Source organism: Tachysurus fulvidraco, chromosome 25, assembly GCF_022655615.1.
Source record: "Tachysurus fulvidraco isolate hzauxx_2018 chromosome 25, HZAU_PFXX_2.0, whole genome shotgun sequence".
NCBI classification, from domain to species: Eukaryota; Metazoa; Chordata; class Actinopteri; order Siluriformes; family Bagridae; genus Tachysurus; species Tachysurus fulvidraco.
In genome coordinates this window covers 6,632,375-6,648,137 of record NC_062542.1, presented here as the reverse complement: position 1 = coordinate 6,648,137, position 15,763 = coordinate 6,632,375, and the positions used below count along the sequence as shown (strand labels likewise).

The 15,763-nt window shown below is 38.8% G+C and overlaps 1 protein-coding gene across 1 annotated transcript in view; it reads left to right on the top strand.

Moving 5' to 3' along the window:
• si:dkey-12j5.1 (probable assembly chaperone of rpl4) overlaps nt 1–15,763 on the top strand; it is a 64,588-nt gene that overhangs the window by 35,039 nt on the left and 13,786 nt on the right. The window contains exon 9 of the mRNA XM_027171874.2: nt 13,500–13,553. Coding sequence (XP_027027675.2) covers nt 13,500–13,553 — 54 coding nt within the window. The remainder of the gene's footprint in view (nt 1–13,499; nt 13,554–15,763) is intronic.

Below are 15,763 nucleotides of genomic sequence, written 5' to 3'. Positions count from 1 at the left end.
AGCCAAAGGTTCAGAGAACACCATAGGGTCAGACCTTGCTTATGGAACATGACAGAGACTGACAGAAAAACGGAGACAAAACAAGCGTATATAAGTCAAAACATCAAGGTAAATGGAAACAGGTGAAATGGAGGCAAAACAGTAAGAGGGGCGTGCTATGTCCTTGCATGTCCTTGCAATTAAAATAACCCTTGGCTTTATAACTGATGGAATATTAGCATTACCTATTGGAATTTTCCATTTTTACCTATTTACACTTCCCCATGTAGATGTATATCAATGTTTGTGGTGCATTTTATTTCAGTTTTGTACCTTTCAGTGTTTTTGTTCAATCTGAACACATAAAAATGCATAAGAACCTAAGAGTATAAATCAAATGTCATGACTTGATTCATTGATTAGAATTGTTTAAGTTTTTTTTTATTTTTAACAACAATGTGTTTAATGAAGCCTGATATATAACCAAGTTTGAAATACAAAACTGTTAGTCACTAGCAAGCTATTATACGTTCACTTCACAACTGTGGAAAGATATAAATAGGATAAATTATATGAAAATCATGGAACATTCAAACTAGCTACAAATAAGTGCATTAACTGCTTGCCAAGGGAAATGCAACTCTCTCACTTTCAATCTTTTTACTCACTTTTCCCCATCATTACTCATTTTTTCATCATTACTCAGTCTTTTCTGCCTGAAGTCGGGCCATGATGATGTTTGACATGTACGATTTGGCATATGATTGTGTACAAATTTCCTGCCAAATCTGTCCCAATACCCGTGATAAACCATTTTTCAAATCCACTCAGAAACATTGTTATACAGCATTTTTCTTTCATTCAATCATCAATTATTGGGCAAAATACATTCTCTGTAGTTTTTAATAAATGAAGCTATGTAGCAGTTATCACCATGACTGCTGTATTTACTTTACTGTTTACGTTTGTAAGTTAGTTAATCTTTTTACTAATCTGTTCATTGCATACTATGTCTATACATAATTTATTTTATTTTTTTTTTGAAAATGTGCTTGATGTCTTCATGTTTGTGTATTCATCAGTATCTACTGATAATCCACATGTAGGGATGCAACATGCACTTATCACTGTCTTACTAATCTCGAATGTGTGCATGTGTGTGTGGGAGATATCGTGTCTCTGCCACCTTTGATCTAAGCTAATCTGTCTACATTTCCTTTGTTGGAGCCTGAGCATTGAGCAGTCTTTTAAGAAAATGTCAGGTTAAGAAAGCTGGAGAGCAGAGAGCATACAGATAAGAGAATAGACATCAAGCTAAGCGGATCAATTTTTAATTAGGCTAAAGTGTGCTTGTGTGTGTGAGCAGCATCACAAGTTTGACGGTTGAAAATTAGACTACCTTTAGAGTGTGTTAACTGTTTTCCATCTGGGATTTCACCTTTTTGTGAATTAATTTCTAAGCACGTCCTTTTCACAATGCATCATACTAGAACAGTCTACAACAGTTGGGACTGATCACATGGCAGATGTGGTATATGCTGGAAAGAATAGGTGGAGATGGACAATTGCAGCCTGGATGTAATTGTAACCGTGTAACCTGCTCATCAGTATTTATTATTCACAAAATACATACCAGTGGAAGATAATACTTAAGCCATGGGCATTGTTAATGAGTGCAAAACGTGCAGTGCATGCATGAGGTATCCAAATGAAGCATTCTGTTGGGCCTCTTCCAGCATTTAGGTCTGCCGGACCTATCCCAACACTCGGGTCTGCCGGACCTATCCCAACACTCGGGTCTGCCGGACCTATCCCAACACTCGGGTCTGCGGGACCTATCCCAACACTCGGGTCTGCGGGACCTATCCCAACACTCGGGTCTGCCGGACCTATCCCAACACTCGGGTCTGCGGGACCTGTCCCAACACTCGGGTCTGCGGGACCTGTCCCAACACTCGGGTCTGCGGGACCTGTCCCAACACTCGGGTCTGCGGGACCTGTCCCAACACTCGGGTCTGCCGGACCTGTCCCAACACTCGGGTCTGCCGGACCTGTCCCAACACTCGGGTCTGCCGGACCTGTCCCAACACTCGGGTCTGCCGGACCTGTCCCAACACTCGGGTCTGCCGGACCTGTCCCAACACTCGGGTCTGCCGGACCTGTCCCAAGACTTGGGCCTAGAGAATGGGTTTCAACATTTGGCTCTTGAGTATGTGTCCCAACACTCTGGGTGTGAGGATGTTTCCCAACTCTTGGGGATGGGTGATTCTTCCCAGCCCTCTCAACTGTAAGAGCTGTCTAGCATTCAGATCAGGAGAACCTGTCCCAGCACTCAGGTGAAGTCACCCATCCCAGTACTCAGGTCAGGAGGATCTGTCCCTGCACTTGGGTCAGGACGATGTGTCCCAACACTCAGGTCTGGAAATCAGGCAAAAAGGAAAAATACTATGCACGTTATTCAGTGTGCAGTTTTGCACAGATGCTGTAGTGCATAATGTCACTTTAAGGTAGCTTTAGTAAGAAGAGGGTTCTTGTCAGTGTGACACAGCGTTAGTTCTCATTTGGACTTTACAATGGCATGTTCTTCATTTTCCCTCAATCTTTTGTCAGCAAGTTTATTTATTCTGGGCCCACCATGGATAATTGGCATCCACGAGCCATGTGTGATTGGTGCTTTTAAGTTTAGGCTTTTGTTGTCCTTGCTATGGTGCGCTGGGCATGGTGGTACCCCACTGGCAGGACAAAATCACATACTGTACTAGTTAAACACCCAACTGCTTTATTATGGTTACTATGGTGATTTGAACAACATATTTTTCCAGCTAGGATTTCCTAGGTTGTTCCTTTGTGCAGATTACTGAACATGGGAATTGCTTTTGTGATATTTTAAATGTGCTTATGAATGCATACTAAATGATGTATACATTTTTCTTTTCAAAAAAATCAGCATCGGATTTTAGATTATATTTTTCTTTTGGCACTACAACTTTTTAAAGTTTAGCTTATAAACTTGTGTGGGAGGGAAAAACCCTCAGCGTGTTACTCTAACATGTTAAGCTATGAAAGACGTACAGGATATATTGTTTTATACTTTATTTTCAGTATGCCGTTCATATAACAATTTTCACATTTTTTCTATATGAAAGAAGCGGTTGTAAACATGTAAAACATCTTGAAATTTGCATACATTTTTTTTTTACTGACATTTGCCAGTCTCGACAGGACTTTTTTTGTGTTACTTTTCTTTGTATTGGTGAACGGTACATGTTCTGGAAGAAGACTGGCCTAGTAAAATCTTTCCTATTGCTTTTTTTTTTCTCACACTCTATTTCTACAGAGAGAACATCAAATTAGAGTCTAATCTTATTATATTCTTGGGATTACAACCCACCCAAAGTAAAGTGCAAATTCATCTCCGTGTTGAGAGATAGGATTAGAGCTCTTATCACTTCTTGATGAGATGAAGATCAAGCTAAGATGTTTTTGAGCTTTGCTGGAGACATTGTCATTTGACACATCAAATGAGATTGATTTTGTCTTTTTGCATTGCTACACAGTATTTATTTTTTAGTTCATACGTTGTACGTGTGCTTTAGATGTCACACCTTAATTATACTGTAGATGGACAAATTATATAATATATACACTTTAATTCAAGCCAGTGCTTCATTTTCTTATGCTTTTAAAACTCGGTCTTTTTAAAAGGATGTCTCGATTCGTTTAACATGTTTGAGACATGTAGTTATTAGACATCCGATCGATTGATAGATATGAGTTTGAGTGTGGGGGGGTAATTAAAGGCAGATGAGTCAGGATTAATCAGGCTAAAATAAGAAATTGCAATTAAAAGTTTGTCCCCTGAAATTTTATAAAGATCTCCAGTGAGTTTGTAATTATAGCTGCATGACAGGCTCCCTGATCAAACTTTCACTCAACCCTCCCTCTTTCTCTCTCATTTTTGTTCTCTGTTTGGCATTAATTAACCTTAAACTGTTATGTGTGGAACAGTTCAACAGGGTAACCAAGTAGATGATCACCTGGGGTGACGGAGCTCAGGGAAATATGCTTTGTGTGGAACTGCTTAAGGAATTTGTGTAACGTTATGGTGGTATAACAGTTTCAAAAGTGAATCTGATCTGCTCCTAGATGAGCCAAAACCCCAGATGAGGCTCTGTTCCTCCGACCGTCACTTTCTCTTAGCGCAGGCTAATATAATTGGCATTTGTATAGACCTGCTTAAATGTCAGCCTGCAGATATGCAAATCACTAATCCACTAATAAGAGGCTCTGAAACATGATGTCATTTTGAATTGTCACATGAAGTCAATATTAATATATGCCAGTTTTTAATACATTGCCAAAAAATGTGATACTTTGATTACAGTGCCAGCAGACTTTTAGCCACATTTAAATCTGCTTAGCCAGTATTTACCCTAACAGTAGAATCAGGATCCAGGAAGCACACTGGGCAAATCCTGGACCTTTCCTAAATCCACAGTGAGCCTAACTGTTGTGGTAACATTGGTTTAATTGACATAATTACATAGGGTAATATATCTCTCCACAGGGCTAGCAGTCAATATGGACCTTTCCTATATCCTGTAACTGTTGTATCACATTATAAAGGAAGTAAATAAAATAATAAGCACTTAAGATTGCTAGGAAAAACACAACATAGTAACCATAAATCTGTGTGGTATAGCCAGCAGCTAATTGTTATTGCGGACTTGAGACTATAGTCTACGCAGTATAATACGTACTATGCAATGACGGAAAATCTAGAGTATATGAATGATTAAGAGCACTGAAAAGTAGCAACCCTACTAAAACAATCCAGCTGCCAAATCACAGGCCACGCTCGTAGATGAAAATAGTTAGAAGCTAGAAATGCAAAAATTGTATCTGAAAGTGCAAATGTACACCATATGGCAAAATGTCAGTAGATACCTAACCATCAGTCATATGTAGGTGAGTCTTCCCCATGCCAGGCTTCCTGTCATCAGTGCCTGTCCTTTTTAATGCTCTTGTGCTATATTCTCTAAAAATTAGTTTGAAAGCCCTTATAGCAGAGTGGATGTGTTAATGTATTCAATGTTAGAGATTTAAGCACTTATGTACGTCGCTCTGGATAAGGGAGTCTGCCAAATGCTGTAAATGTAAATATAAATGTAAATGTTGTGATGACCAGCATAGTATAATGTCACTGATGTAACTACTTCAAGGTTATACAAAGGTTTACTTCCCAGTATACATCGCACCTCTATTTGTATCACCCTGTACACTTGAGTGCAGCAACACCCAGATATCTGGTTCTTACTTTAAATATAAAAATACGAAAATATATAGTCATGCCAGACATCACTAAGTACTTTGCGCTTCCACAATGGTGGTTGCTATGCCAACTGGCTTTGCTGGCCTAAGTGACATCTTGACGTGCAGGTCTTGATTAAACTCTGGTGGAAATGAAGCATTGTGCAGCAATTGGATAATAGTAGGTAGGCGGAGGAATAAAGAGCTTTTAGCCCTAATGCGGGGCTTAATAATAGCGGTGTGTATGAGAGCAATATAGCATCCGATTTTATAGCAAGGTCTGAGTCTGTCACCAAGAGCTGTTTTAGTTTGAACAATGCAACATTAATACAGTATGGGATCATTCTAGACTTTACAATTCTATTCTAAATGTACTTTCTTAGTTTCAAAATATTTCATCTGTTTCTAAATGATGCCATATCACCAGTCAGTTGCATGTTATATATATATATATATATATATATATATATATATATATATATATATATATATATATATATATATATATATATATATTACATGTAAAATGAGGGGTTTATTGCTATTGGATCACTCTATCAAGGTAGTGACAGTCAGCGTCTGTTAAAGCCTGCTGTTGAGAGTCATTATAGCCTGACGTAAGAGGCTGTTCCTGTGCCTGGGAAGTGTGTGCGGTGATGCAGTAGAGGTGTTTGAGGTGTTAGCAGCAAGGGAGAGGCATTAGCTGGATGAGAAGAGTCCATGATTATAGACTGGGCTCTCATCTTGACTCTACTTAAATAGATCTTCGGGTGTTGTGTGATAGCTGTGGTAATGAGATTTCTTTTACGTCGTTCTCACAGTCGTTTAGTCATCTGTGCTCATATTACCGTTTATAGTGCACCAGTAACCACCATGGTTGTTGTGTTTGGCCCAAATCTCCTCAAAAAACAACGTATGCTGCAGGTGTTTGGGGACTGAGATAAAGTCTCTGACAGCTGATCTGAATCTAGAGACCATTTTCATAGCTGAGCCGTCGATGCTGGCAGGAGTACGAGCCCCACTGTTTGTCCTGATGCACAATGAACCATGTAGGTTAGTTGACATTCAGAGCCAGATTGTGGTGACAGCAGGTGAATAGGTCAGGAATAACCATCTTTTTGGTTATACTCTACTCTAATGTTTGAAATGATTTTACTTTAGTAAAATCAATTGGTAATTACTGGTCTTGTTGATTAAAGGCAGTAGTGAAATAACACAACACACAATGCACTAGGACAGTCTGAAGATTCCTAAGGTGCTCTAAAAGTCATTTATCTATGCAGAGGCTGTGTAATAGTGTCAGACAGTAAACACCAGTAAACACAGTACATGATCTTCCAATGGGCTTTTTGATTGCCTGGGTCATTTTGGTCCATATGAATGTTAAGTGTGCTATTTGGAATATAACCTCTCTCTTGTGGCAGGTGTATAGTTTAAAATTCACTCCTTTCTGAGTTTTAGGACATTTTCAAGCCTCTCGGTTTAAAACACTTTTATTTCACCATAAGATGCTAACATCCGTGGTGGTCTTTACCACCACACAAATGCAACAGGATGGCCCGAATCTAGCTCAAGCAGATGGCTGAATTAAGTGAATAAATGAGAGTGGTTCTTTTATTTATTTTTGTACCTGAACAAATTCTGTATTGCTAGCTAATCAGATCTGCATGCAACCATAAAATGCTTGTATCACAGCGGTGTTCAGAAGAAGAAAAAAAGAAATGGAAAAAAAAGAAGCTCAATACATAGAGCTTGGCAAAGCTCAGCGATTTCTTTGCAACAGCGGGAAATTTCAGGAGAACGAAACTGCACCTGTGGCTGAAATTCAAAGTTTTTTCCTACAGTTTGTCCTCCTGAGATTTCACAGTCACAGCTATTAATTCTCGATTATGTAGTAACGTAGAAAATAAAGTAACTTTGCCCTTCTTTCTGATGACTCAGGACACTGGCCAGAAACGTTGACTGACCAAAAAATTTTGAGATTTTTAGATGTGGGCCAATTAAAATAAAACACACAAATGAAAAATGGAGAAGAGAAAAGAACATTATTCCCAGGATCAGCTATGTGCAGTCCTAATGAGGCCTTGAAGATTGACCACCATGCAACAATCAACAACACTGTTATGTAATGTTATAACACATGCTGTTACTCCTCGCATCACTCTGAAATGACGCAGATGCCTGAAAAAATTTCTTGCCACTTTTTTTTTTTAGAACCATTCAGAAAATTAATCAAAATGTTGGAATATCACTGTGCTCAAATGTCGTGTAAGAAAGGGCACTTGTTTAAGGAGATAAGGAGGTCTCCTAATTACAGAACTCTTCTCTGAATATTAATGTGTTCATTGGTGTTCAGACATTCCTTTTGTAAAAACAAACCAAAGAAACTGGCCTAGACAGAAATGACAATATCCTTATTTTAATATTTTGTTGCACAACCTGTTGAGGCAATCACTTCGATCAAGCGATTTCTGTAACTCTCAATTAGACTTCTGAACCTGTACACGGGTATGTCGACCAATCCTCATGAGCAAACTGCTCCAGCTGTCTCAGGAGTGAAGGGCGTCTTCTACCCCGACTACATGTTGCACCTCTTTCCACAGATGTTCGATAGGGATCAGATCAGGGCTCATGGAAGCTCACTTCAGAATAGTCCAATGTTTTGTTCTTAGTCATTCTTGGGTGTTTTTAGGTGTGTGTTTTGGGACCCAGAGAGGAAGGTTTCTGACACATTTTGCTCCAGAATGCCTTGATAGTCTTAATATTTCATTGTACCCTGCACAGATTCAAGACACCCTGTGCCAGATGCAGTGAAACAGCTGCAGAACATAACCCAAGCCTCCTCAGTTCTTTTCTTTGTATGCTTCATTTTAGCATCTGTGAACATAGAGCTGATGTGACTTGCCAAAAAAGGATAGATAAAGATCTCCAAAAAGCTTTGTGGCTTGTCAATATGCATTTTGGCAAATTCCAGTCTCACTTTTTTAGGATTTGCTTTCAACAGTTAAGTTCTTTGTCTTCCATTAAGTTCACTTTGGCTCAAAAAGCGGATGGTGCGATCTGAGTTTGGTTACCATTCATCTCTTCAATTTGTCATTGATTTTCCTCTTGCGGCCACGTCCAGAGAGATTGGCTACAGTCCACGGGGACCATAAACTTCTGAATAATATGTGCAACCGTAGTCACAGGAACATCAGGCTGCATGGAGATGGTTTTATAGCCTTTACCTTTAACATGCTTGTCTATAATCTTCTGAGACAACTCAGCCCTTAGCTTATTGTGGTCCAACTCAGCCCTTAGTTTATTGTGGTCCAACTCAGCCCTTAGCTTATTGTGGTCCAACTCAGCCCTTAGCTTATTGTGGTCCAACTCAGCCCTTAGCTTATTGTGGCTCAACTCATCTTTTAGCTTATTGTGGTCCAACTCAGCCCTTAGCTTATTGTGGTCCAACTCATCTTTTAGCTTATTGTGGTCCAACTCAGCCCTTAGCTTATTGTGGTCCAACTCAGCCCTTAGCTTATTGTGGTCCAACTCAGCCCTTAGCTTATTGTGGTCCAACTCAGCCCTTAGCTTATTGTGGTCCAACTCAGCCCTTAGCTTATTGTGGTCCAACTCAGCCCTTAGCTTATTGTGGTCCAACTCATCTTTTAGCTTATTGTGGTCCAACTCAGCCCTTAGCTTATTGTGGTCCAACTCAGCCCTTAGCTTATTGTGGTCCAACTCAGCCCTTAGCTTATTGTGGTCCAACTCAGCCCTTAGCTTATTGTGGTCCAACTCAGCCCTTAGCTTATTGTGGTCCAACTCAGCCCTTAGCTTATTGTGGTCCAACTCATCTCTTAGCTTATTGTGGTCCAACTCAGCCCTTAGCTTATTGTGGTCCAACTCATCTCTTAGCTTATTGTGGCCCAACTCATCTCTTAGCTTATTGTGGCCCAACTCAGCCCTTAGCTTATTGTGGTCCAACTCAGCCCTTAGCTTATTGTGGTCCAACTCAGCCCTTAGCTTATTGTGACTGATTACAATCATTTCTAGTGGTAATGTACCATCATTTCTGTCTCGGACAGTTTCATTAGTAATGCTTCTGTTGGACCACAATTCAAGAGTAGTGTCTAATTTTCATTAGTCAGTTTTCAGTAAATTTGTATTTATTATTCATTTCATCACTTTCAACTTTTTTCACTGACATTTGTGGGTTTTTCTTTCCATAATGGAAGGGTACCAACAATTTTGTCTACACGCGTATATATTACCTTGTCATCACTCCTTTACTCTCATTGTAAAGTGTGCTATTGTGATTTACATTACACATCCACTCGTTATTATATTATATATACATTATTCTTGCCCCTTTGATGCTATTAAATGGATTTAACCTCCTGGATGAAAAGACGTTTGCTATAACTTAATATACATACTAAATATATTTTCAGAGCATTAGCTTCATCAAATCTGCTGTATGTGTTTTATGGTCCTTCCTAAGTTTGACCATCTTAATGATTATATGTTCACAAGACTAAGTCATGTGAATGAGCTGTTACTGTAATGATAATGGCCGCGCTATCGTAGTAGAATATTCATCAGTACCTTCTGATCCGGTAGATACGAGAACCCTGCGTACAAGTAAGTCAGTAAGTAAGCTCTTTCTTCAGCATTCATTATTCGAAGTAGCAACTCCAGTGATATTGAAAGAAATCGAGTGTTAAGTCTGTAACCTCATACATTTTTTAAAGGGCATTAAAACAGATTTAGACTTTCAATTTGCGTGTCTCCTATGATCAGCTTCCTGACGCTGTCTTGCATTAGGTTTTTTTTTTTGTCCCACTTTTATCAGCCACATCTTTCGAGTGTCAGCACAGGGAGCTGAAATGCCACCTTAAAAAGTGTGTGAATAAAAATCAGTCCCTACAGTCATTATTTTGGCTTCTAATTCCAAAGGCTATACTTAATTGAGGATTTTTCTAGCTCTCTGTGGCAGCCATCTAGAAATGTTGCCTTTGATTAATGTTGTAACTGTAAAATTCAGAATGTATGAGCTTGCACATTTCTATACAGCTGTGAACAAGTACACACGTACACACACACACACACACACACACACACACACACACACACACACTCTGACTTAAACCAGCACAAACCTGGGAGGGTGCTAGTGCAGTTCTGGTAGATTGGATCTGTCAAAAGTGTCACATTAAATATGTTGTTATTAAACCCAGACCAAATTTTATGGCCCTGCAAGATCGTACATTTTCTGGTCAGTACCCTAAATTATGTAACCACTGAGTGATGCTCCCTGCTCTTGTTCTTCTTTCCTGCATTTCTCACTGATTCACACTTTTCTCTTTTTCTTGTAAATTGAAAATGGTATTAAAAAAAGATCCTCGCTGCATGTGCCCATCAACTACTTTAAAGCAAATGCTCTGTTGCACTGACAACAAGGTGGATTAACCCTTAAGGTGCAGGAATACTTATTCACCATACAATTATTCTGAACATAATCGATATTCCTATCTCTGTTGGTTACCACCTATTTGGCTGTATGTTGTATAGGTGTATAAAACTCATTTTAAAAGAGCCATCTTAATTCATTTCTCGAAGCAGTTTGATTGAATAGCACACAGTGCTATTTTTCATAATGACCACTGAATACTGATGTGACTTATCTGAAACGCACTCCGTCTGAAGTAGGAAAAAGGGAAATGATGTCAGAAATCCGTAATTGAATTTTAAAATGAGTTCAGTGCGGGTTTCAGTGGCGATAAATACCTTTTCAAGCTGCTTAATGACTATATTAACTATAATAATGCCTTTTCTGTGCTAGTTCGTGGCTCTAAATTTATTTGTATTCAATAGCATGGTTTTCACCCTCATTATTCGGCAGCTTATAAACTACAGTTCCTGTTAAATGCTTAGAGAAGCAGCTATTTGTTCAGTAGTCTTGCGTAGCCTTCAGACTGATAGCATAAGGTCTGGACTCCGTAGCAGCTTTTATTGGAGGGCCGGATATTGCAGCTCAAGGGCCGGACAAAAAAAACGGTGTCTGACTGACATTTAAATCAACCAATCACATATTATTTTGTTCAAAATTATGTTTGAGGTGTGCAATCGTTAAAGTTGTGAAAATTCATGAGTTTATACAGTAAATTTTACATAATTTGGGAAATCCACCGATTCTCATAAGCGTTCATTGTCACAGTAGTAAACACAACAGCTTTCTTCTTCCACAGGAAAGTAGAGCATTGTGACGGCTTCTTTCCAGGTAGACTGTTTAAAAAAAAACGCAGCACACACGTCTCCTGGAAATCACATAGAATCCACCCAGATGAAGTGCTTCCAGTTTTTTTTTTTGCCATATGCATCAGATGTTCAGCCAACAGTTTGTGGGCGTAGCATCTGAGGAAGACTGTTCTAGAAATGATGAGAGAATCATGACTAGGTCATGGACAGATATAGAATTTACAGCCAATACATTGGAAATTAATTACACGTACAAACATGTATAGTCCAATAATTGGACAGTTTAAGAAAAGCTGTCTTGTTATTCCATGAGTACTGTTTCATTTTTATCACGAGGCTGAAATTTGAGATTGTGGAGGCCAGGTTTAACCAGACTTTATCCTTATTGACAGTAAATGATTGAAAGATGAAGTCCTTAATAAAAACACCCAAGGAGAAAACAGGGGAAACAATGACATATGACAGATTCATACATTAATTCAGACACAGAAGCTGGTTTTTAATTAGCATTATAAAATCCCTTATAACAGAGTCATGATCTGTTTATTTTCTCTCTTTAAATAGTCTAGAGGCTACACGGTTGTCTGCAGCTAATGCCCAATGCACAAAGTATGTAATAAAGCAGCTTCACAGAAGGTCCTAATACCTTAAGAGCGGACGGGTTTGTCATTAAATTAAATAAAAAAGTTAGACTTGCGAAACTTCAGGGCATATAGCTCCCAAGATGAGTTGCAAGACGAATACAAAATTACCAGCCAGCTATTTTGGATTCATCCTATATTTCTTGTTGGATGCTTACATTCTGATCAGTAGATGGTCAGTAGAAGGTCGGTGGTGTAAAGTTTTTGCTCCATTGCTCTTCTTGCATACAGTAGTTTGAGAAACTTCAACATTTTTTCTTACTTTTGGAGCCAAATATCACATCAAATCCTTGCTTTAAATATTCACATGGAGATTTGTTTTGGTTTAGAGTTCATCTAGTAGATTCTTGCACTTTGTACTCCAGTTTCCTCCCCTAGTCCGAAGTTGTTGTCATTCTCAATTGTGTGTGTGTGTGTGTGTGTGTGTGTGTGTGTGCGTTTCATCATGGGCTGGCACCTCATTCAGGGTCCTTGTGCCTGGGATAGGTTAAAAATGTTCCTATTCAGTGATTCTGAGTATGAATTGATGGGTGGATGACACTTAGCAGCAATTAATGGAATGTGCTATATGTGTTCACTATGTTTCATTTGCTATTAAGCATCAATCTATATCATTAATAATAATAATAATAATAATAATAATAATAATAATAATAATAATAATAATAATAATAATAATAATAATAATGCACATAAAGCAATTTCAAAGCAATTAAATGCCATTTATAAATTACCTAAAATTATTCAAATGTTCCTAGTAAGGATTCTTTTATTTCTAAAAAGTTTGATATTGTTACAAATTGCTGACACTGGAGACTCCTTAGAAAAATTCTGAATTAACATTCCCTCAAGTATTGATGTTGACATATATACGGAATTTCTGATATATAATAAAGGTTTTGCTACAGGAACAATATACCTATGACTTTCCGTGTAGCTAGAACCACCGCTTGAGTCATGCCATTGTAGAAAAAAAACGAATCCATCTGACAATCAGAACTGAGAATTGAGCACTGTGGTTTAACCAGATATAAGGTATTTTTCCCCACTGTTCCCTGTTGTGGGTCAGCACAGCAGATCACGTGGTCCGCATATTAGATTTGGCGCAGGTTTTATCACGGATGCCCTTCCTGACACAACCCTCCGATTCTTATCCGGGCTTGCGGCTGGCACTGAGCGTTAACTCTTCTGAGGCTGGGTTAGCTCCCTGCTCAGGAACCGAACCCAGCCTGCGGCAATGAGAGCGCAGGATCCTGTCGCTAGACCACCAGGTGGCTTTAACCAGACATGAGTAAACTTTAAAAAAAAAATTAATTTGATTTCTCTCCTCAGATGGCCACAGACGTGTTGGAGGGTCTGCTAGAGGAGGACGATGAGGTTGTACAGGTGAGTGAGTTTAATTAGATGTATTAATAATCTGAAATGTTCACAAAATTGGTTTTAAATTTTCCAAGTTTCTTTCAGATAGTAATGCACGGATAACAGCCAGTGTTTACTGATGTTCCTTAGTGTTCATTCCATAACGTTTTACGGATTATGACCTCTACCGCTTTCAGAAAACAAATGTGAAATATTTATATGAATGCGATACGATAATTCTTTTCCAGAGTCTGCTTCAAATTTCAAGAGACATAAATATAAACGAAACATAGATGAATATATGTATATTGTGCTAGGCAACAAAGAACATACTGCACATACTGTAGCATGGTATTGCACATGTGATCTTGCACGTTCAATTCAATTCAAGTTTATTTGTATAGCGCTTTTTACAATAGACATTGTCTCAAAGCAGCTTTACAGAACATAAACATAGAGCAGAAGGTAAACATAGGAATAATAAAACAAATAACGAATAATAAAAGAAAAAGAATTAACAGAAATAAAAAATTCAAGATTATTAGATATGTATAGTTCACAATGTGTATGTATTTATCCCCCTATGAGCAAGTCTGAGGTGACTCAGGCAGCAGTGGCAAGGAAAAACTCCCTTAAATTGATAAAGGAAGAAACCTTGAGAGGAACCGGACTCAAGGGGGAACCCATCCTCATATGGGTGAAACTGGGGGTCTGATTGTAATATACAGTCAGTTAAATGTTGTATTGGTGTAAGGATCATGGACTTCAGATTTCCTTAGTATCACAGAGTCTAACTGGAGTCTCAGGATTCTTAGAGTCGGCCTCGGCTCAGTGGACGTCCAAAGGCTACGTCCCACAGAGGTGTATGATAACAGATGGATAAATAATGTATGTTGGAACTGTGTGTGTGTGTGTGTGTGTGTGTGTGTGTGTGTGTGTGTGTGTGTGTGTGTGTGTGTGTGTGTGTGTGTGTGTGTGTGTGTGTGTGTGTGATGGTTTAACCATGAGAACAATCAACACATCTACACGAGTGAAAGCCAGAACCATATTCACATCATATAACAGGCTACACTAAAATAACACAGCTCCTGTAAAGGAAATGGAACTTTTAATGCATTTTGCAATTTCTCTTTCCTGCCCACTGACACAGGAAAAAGGTGTCGATTATTCACAGGCTTCACAAACGTTTTACGATTTTCAGTGCTGACGAATATATAATAAATCTAGAATAAATGTTTTCTTGCTGTTCCTGCACTGAAACATGTGAACTGAAATCTAGCCTTAATAACAAATTCATCTCGCTTTAGTTTAAAGCTTATTAAACCATAGGAACCTGAAGCTTGGGGAGAATTTTGCTATTTTTTAATCAGATGTAAATCAGGTGATAAATTGTGTGTGAATCACAGAGTGCAAGAGGACAAACGATGCTGATTAATGAATTTCTGCTGAGCAGTCGGAGGTCACGTAGAAATGTCAAAAGGAAATTGAATCGGACGTTGTTTAATATAAGCGGCGTGGCAATATGATATAAATATCAGAATATCTACTTAGGACCATCATTTAATTATCTTTCTGTCTGACTTGTGTTCACAAGATCACAAGAGGCAACATTCTGTGTCCATAACTGCACATGAGGTATACATTGTTTAGCCATAACATTAAAACCACCTGCCTAATATTGTGCCCGCATTGTGCCACCAAAAATAGCTCTGAGCTATTGAGACATGAACTCACCAAGACCTTTGAAGGTGTTTTGTTGTATCTCGCACCAAGACGTAAGCAAAGGGTCCTATAAATCCTATAAATTGTAAGGTACGGTCTTCATGGATCAGACTTGATCGTCCAGCAACACTACAGATGCTTGATCAGATTGAGGTCTGCGGAATTTGGAGGTCGTATCAACAACTTAAATGATTCCTGCACATTCTTTTTTGCAGTGTGGCAGGACGCAATATTCTGCTGAATATTATTATACTGTTGCCATGAAGGGGTGGACATGGTCTGCAACGGTGTTTAGGGGGTGGTATGGATATGGTAGCGCAGTGGTTAAGGTGTTGGACTACTGATCAGAAGGTTGCGAAATCCCAGGTCCACCAATGCCCCTTTTCCACCAAGGCAGTTTGAGTGCTGGTTCAGAGCCAAAGCCTGATTTAAAATCAGTTCTTTCGTTTTTGACACCCAAAGCACAGGCTCTGAACCAGAAAAAGTGGTTCTTAAGTAGCACCAAGACATTGCTG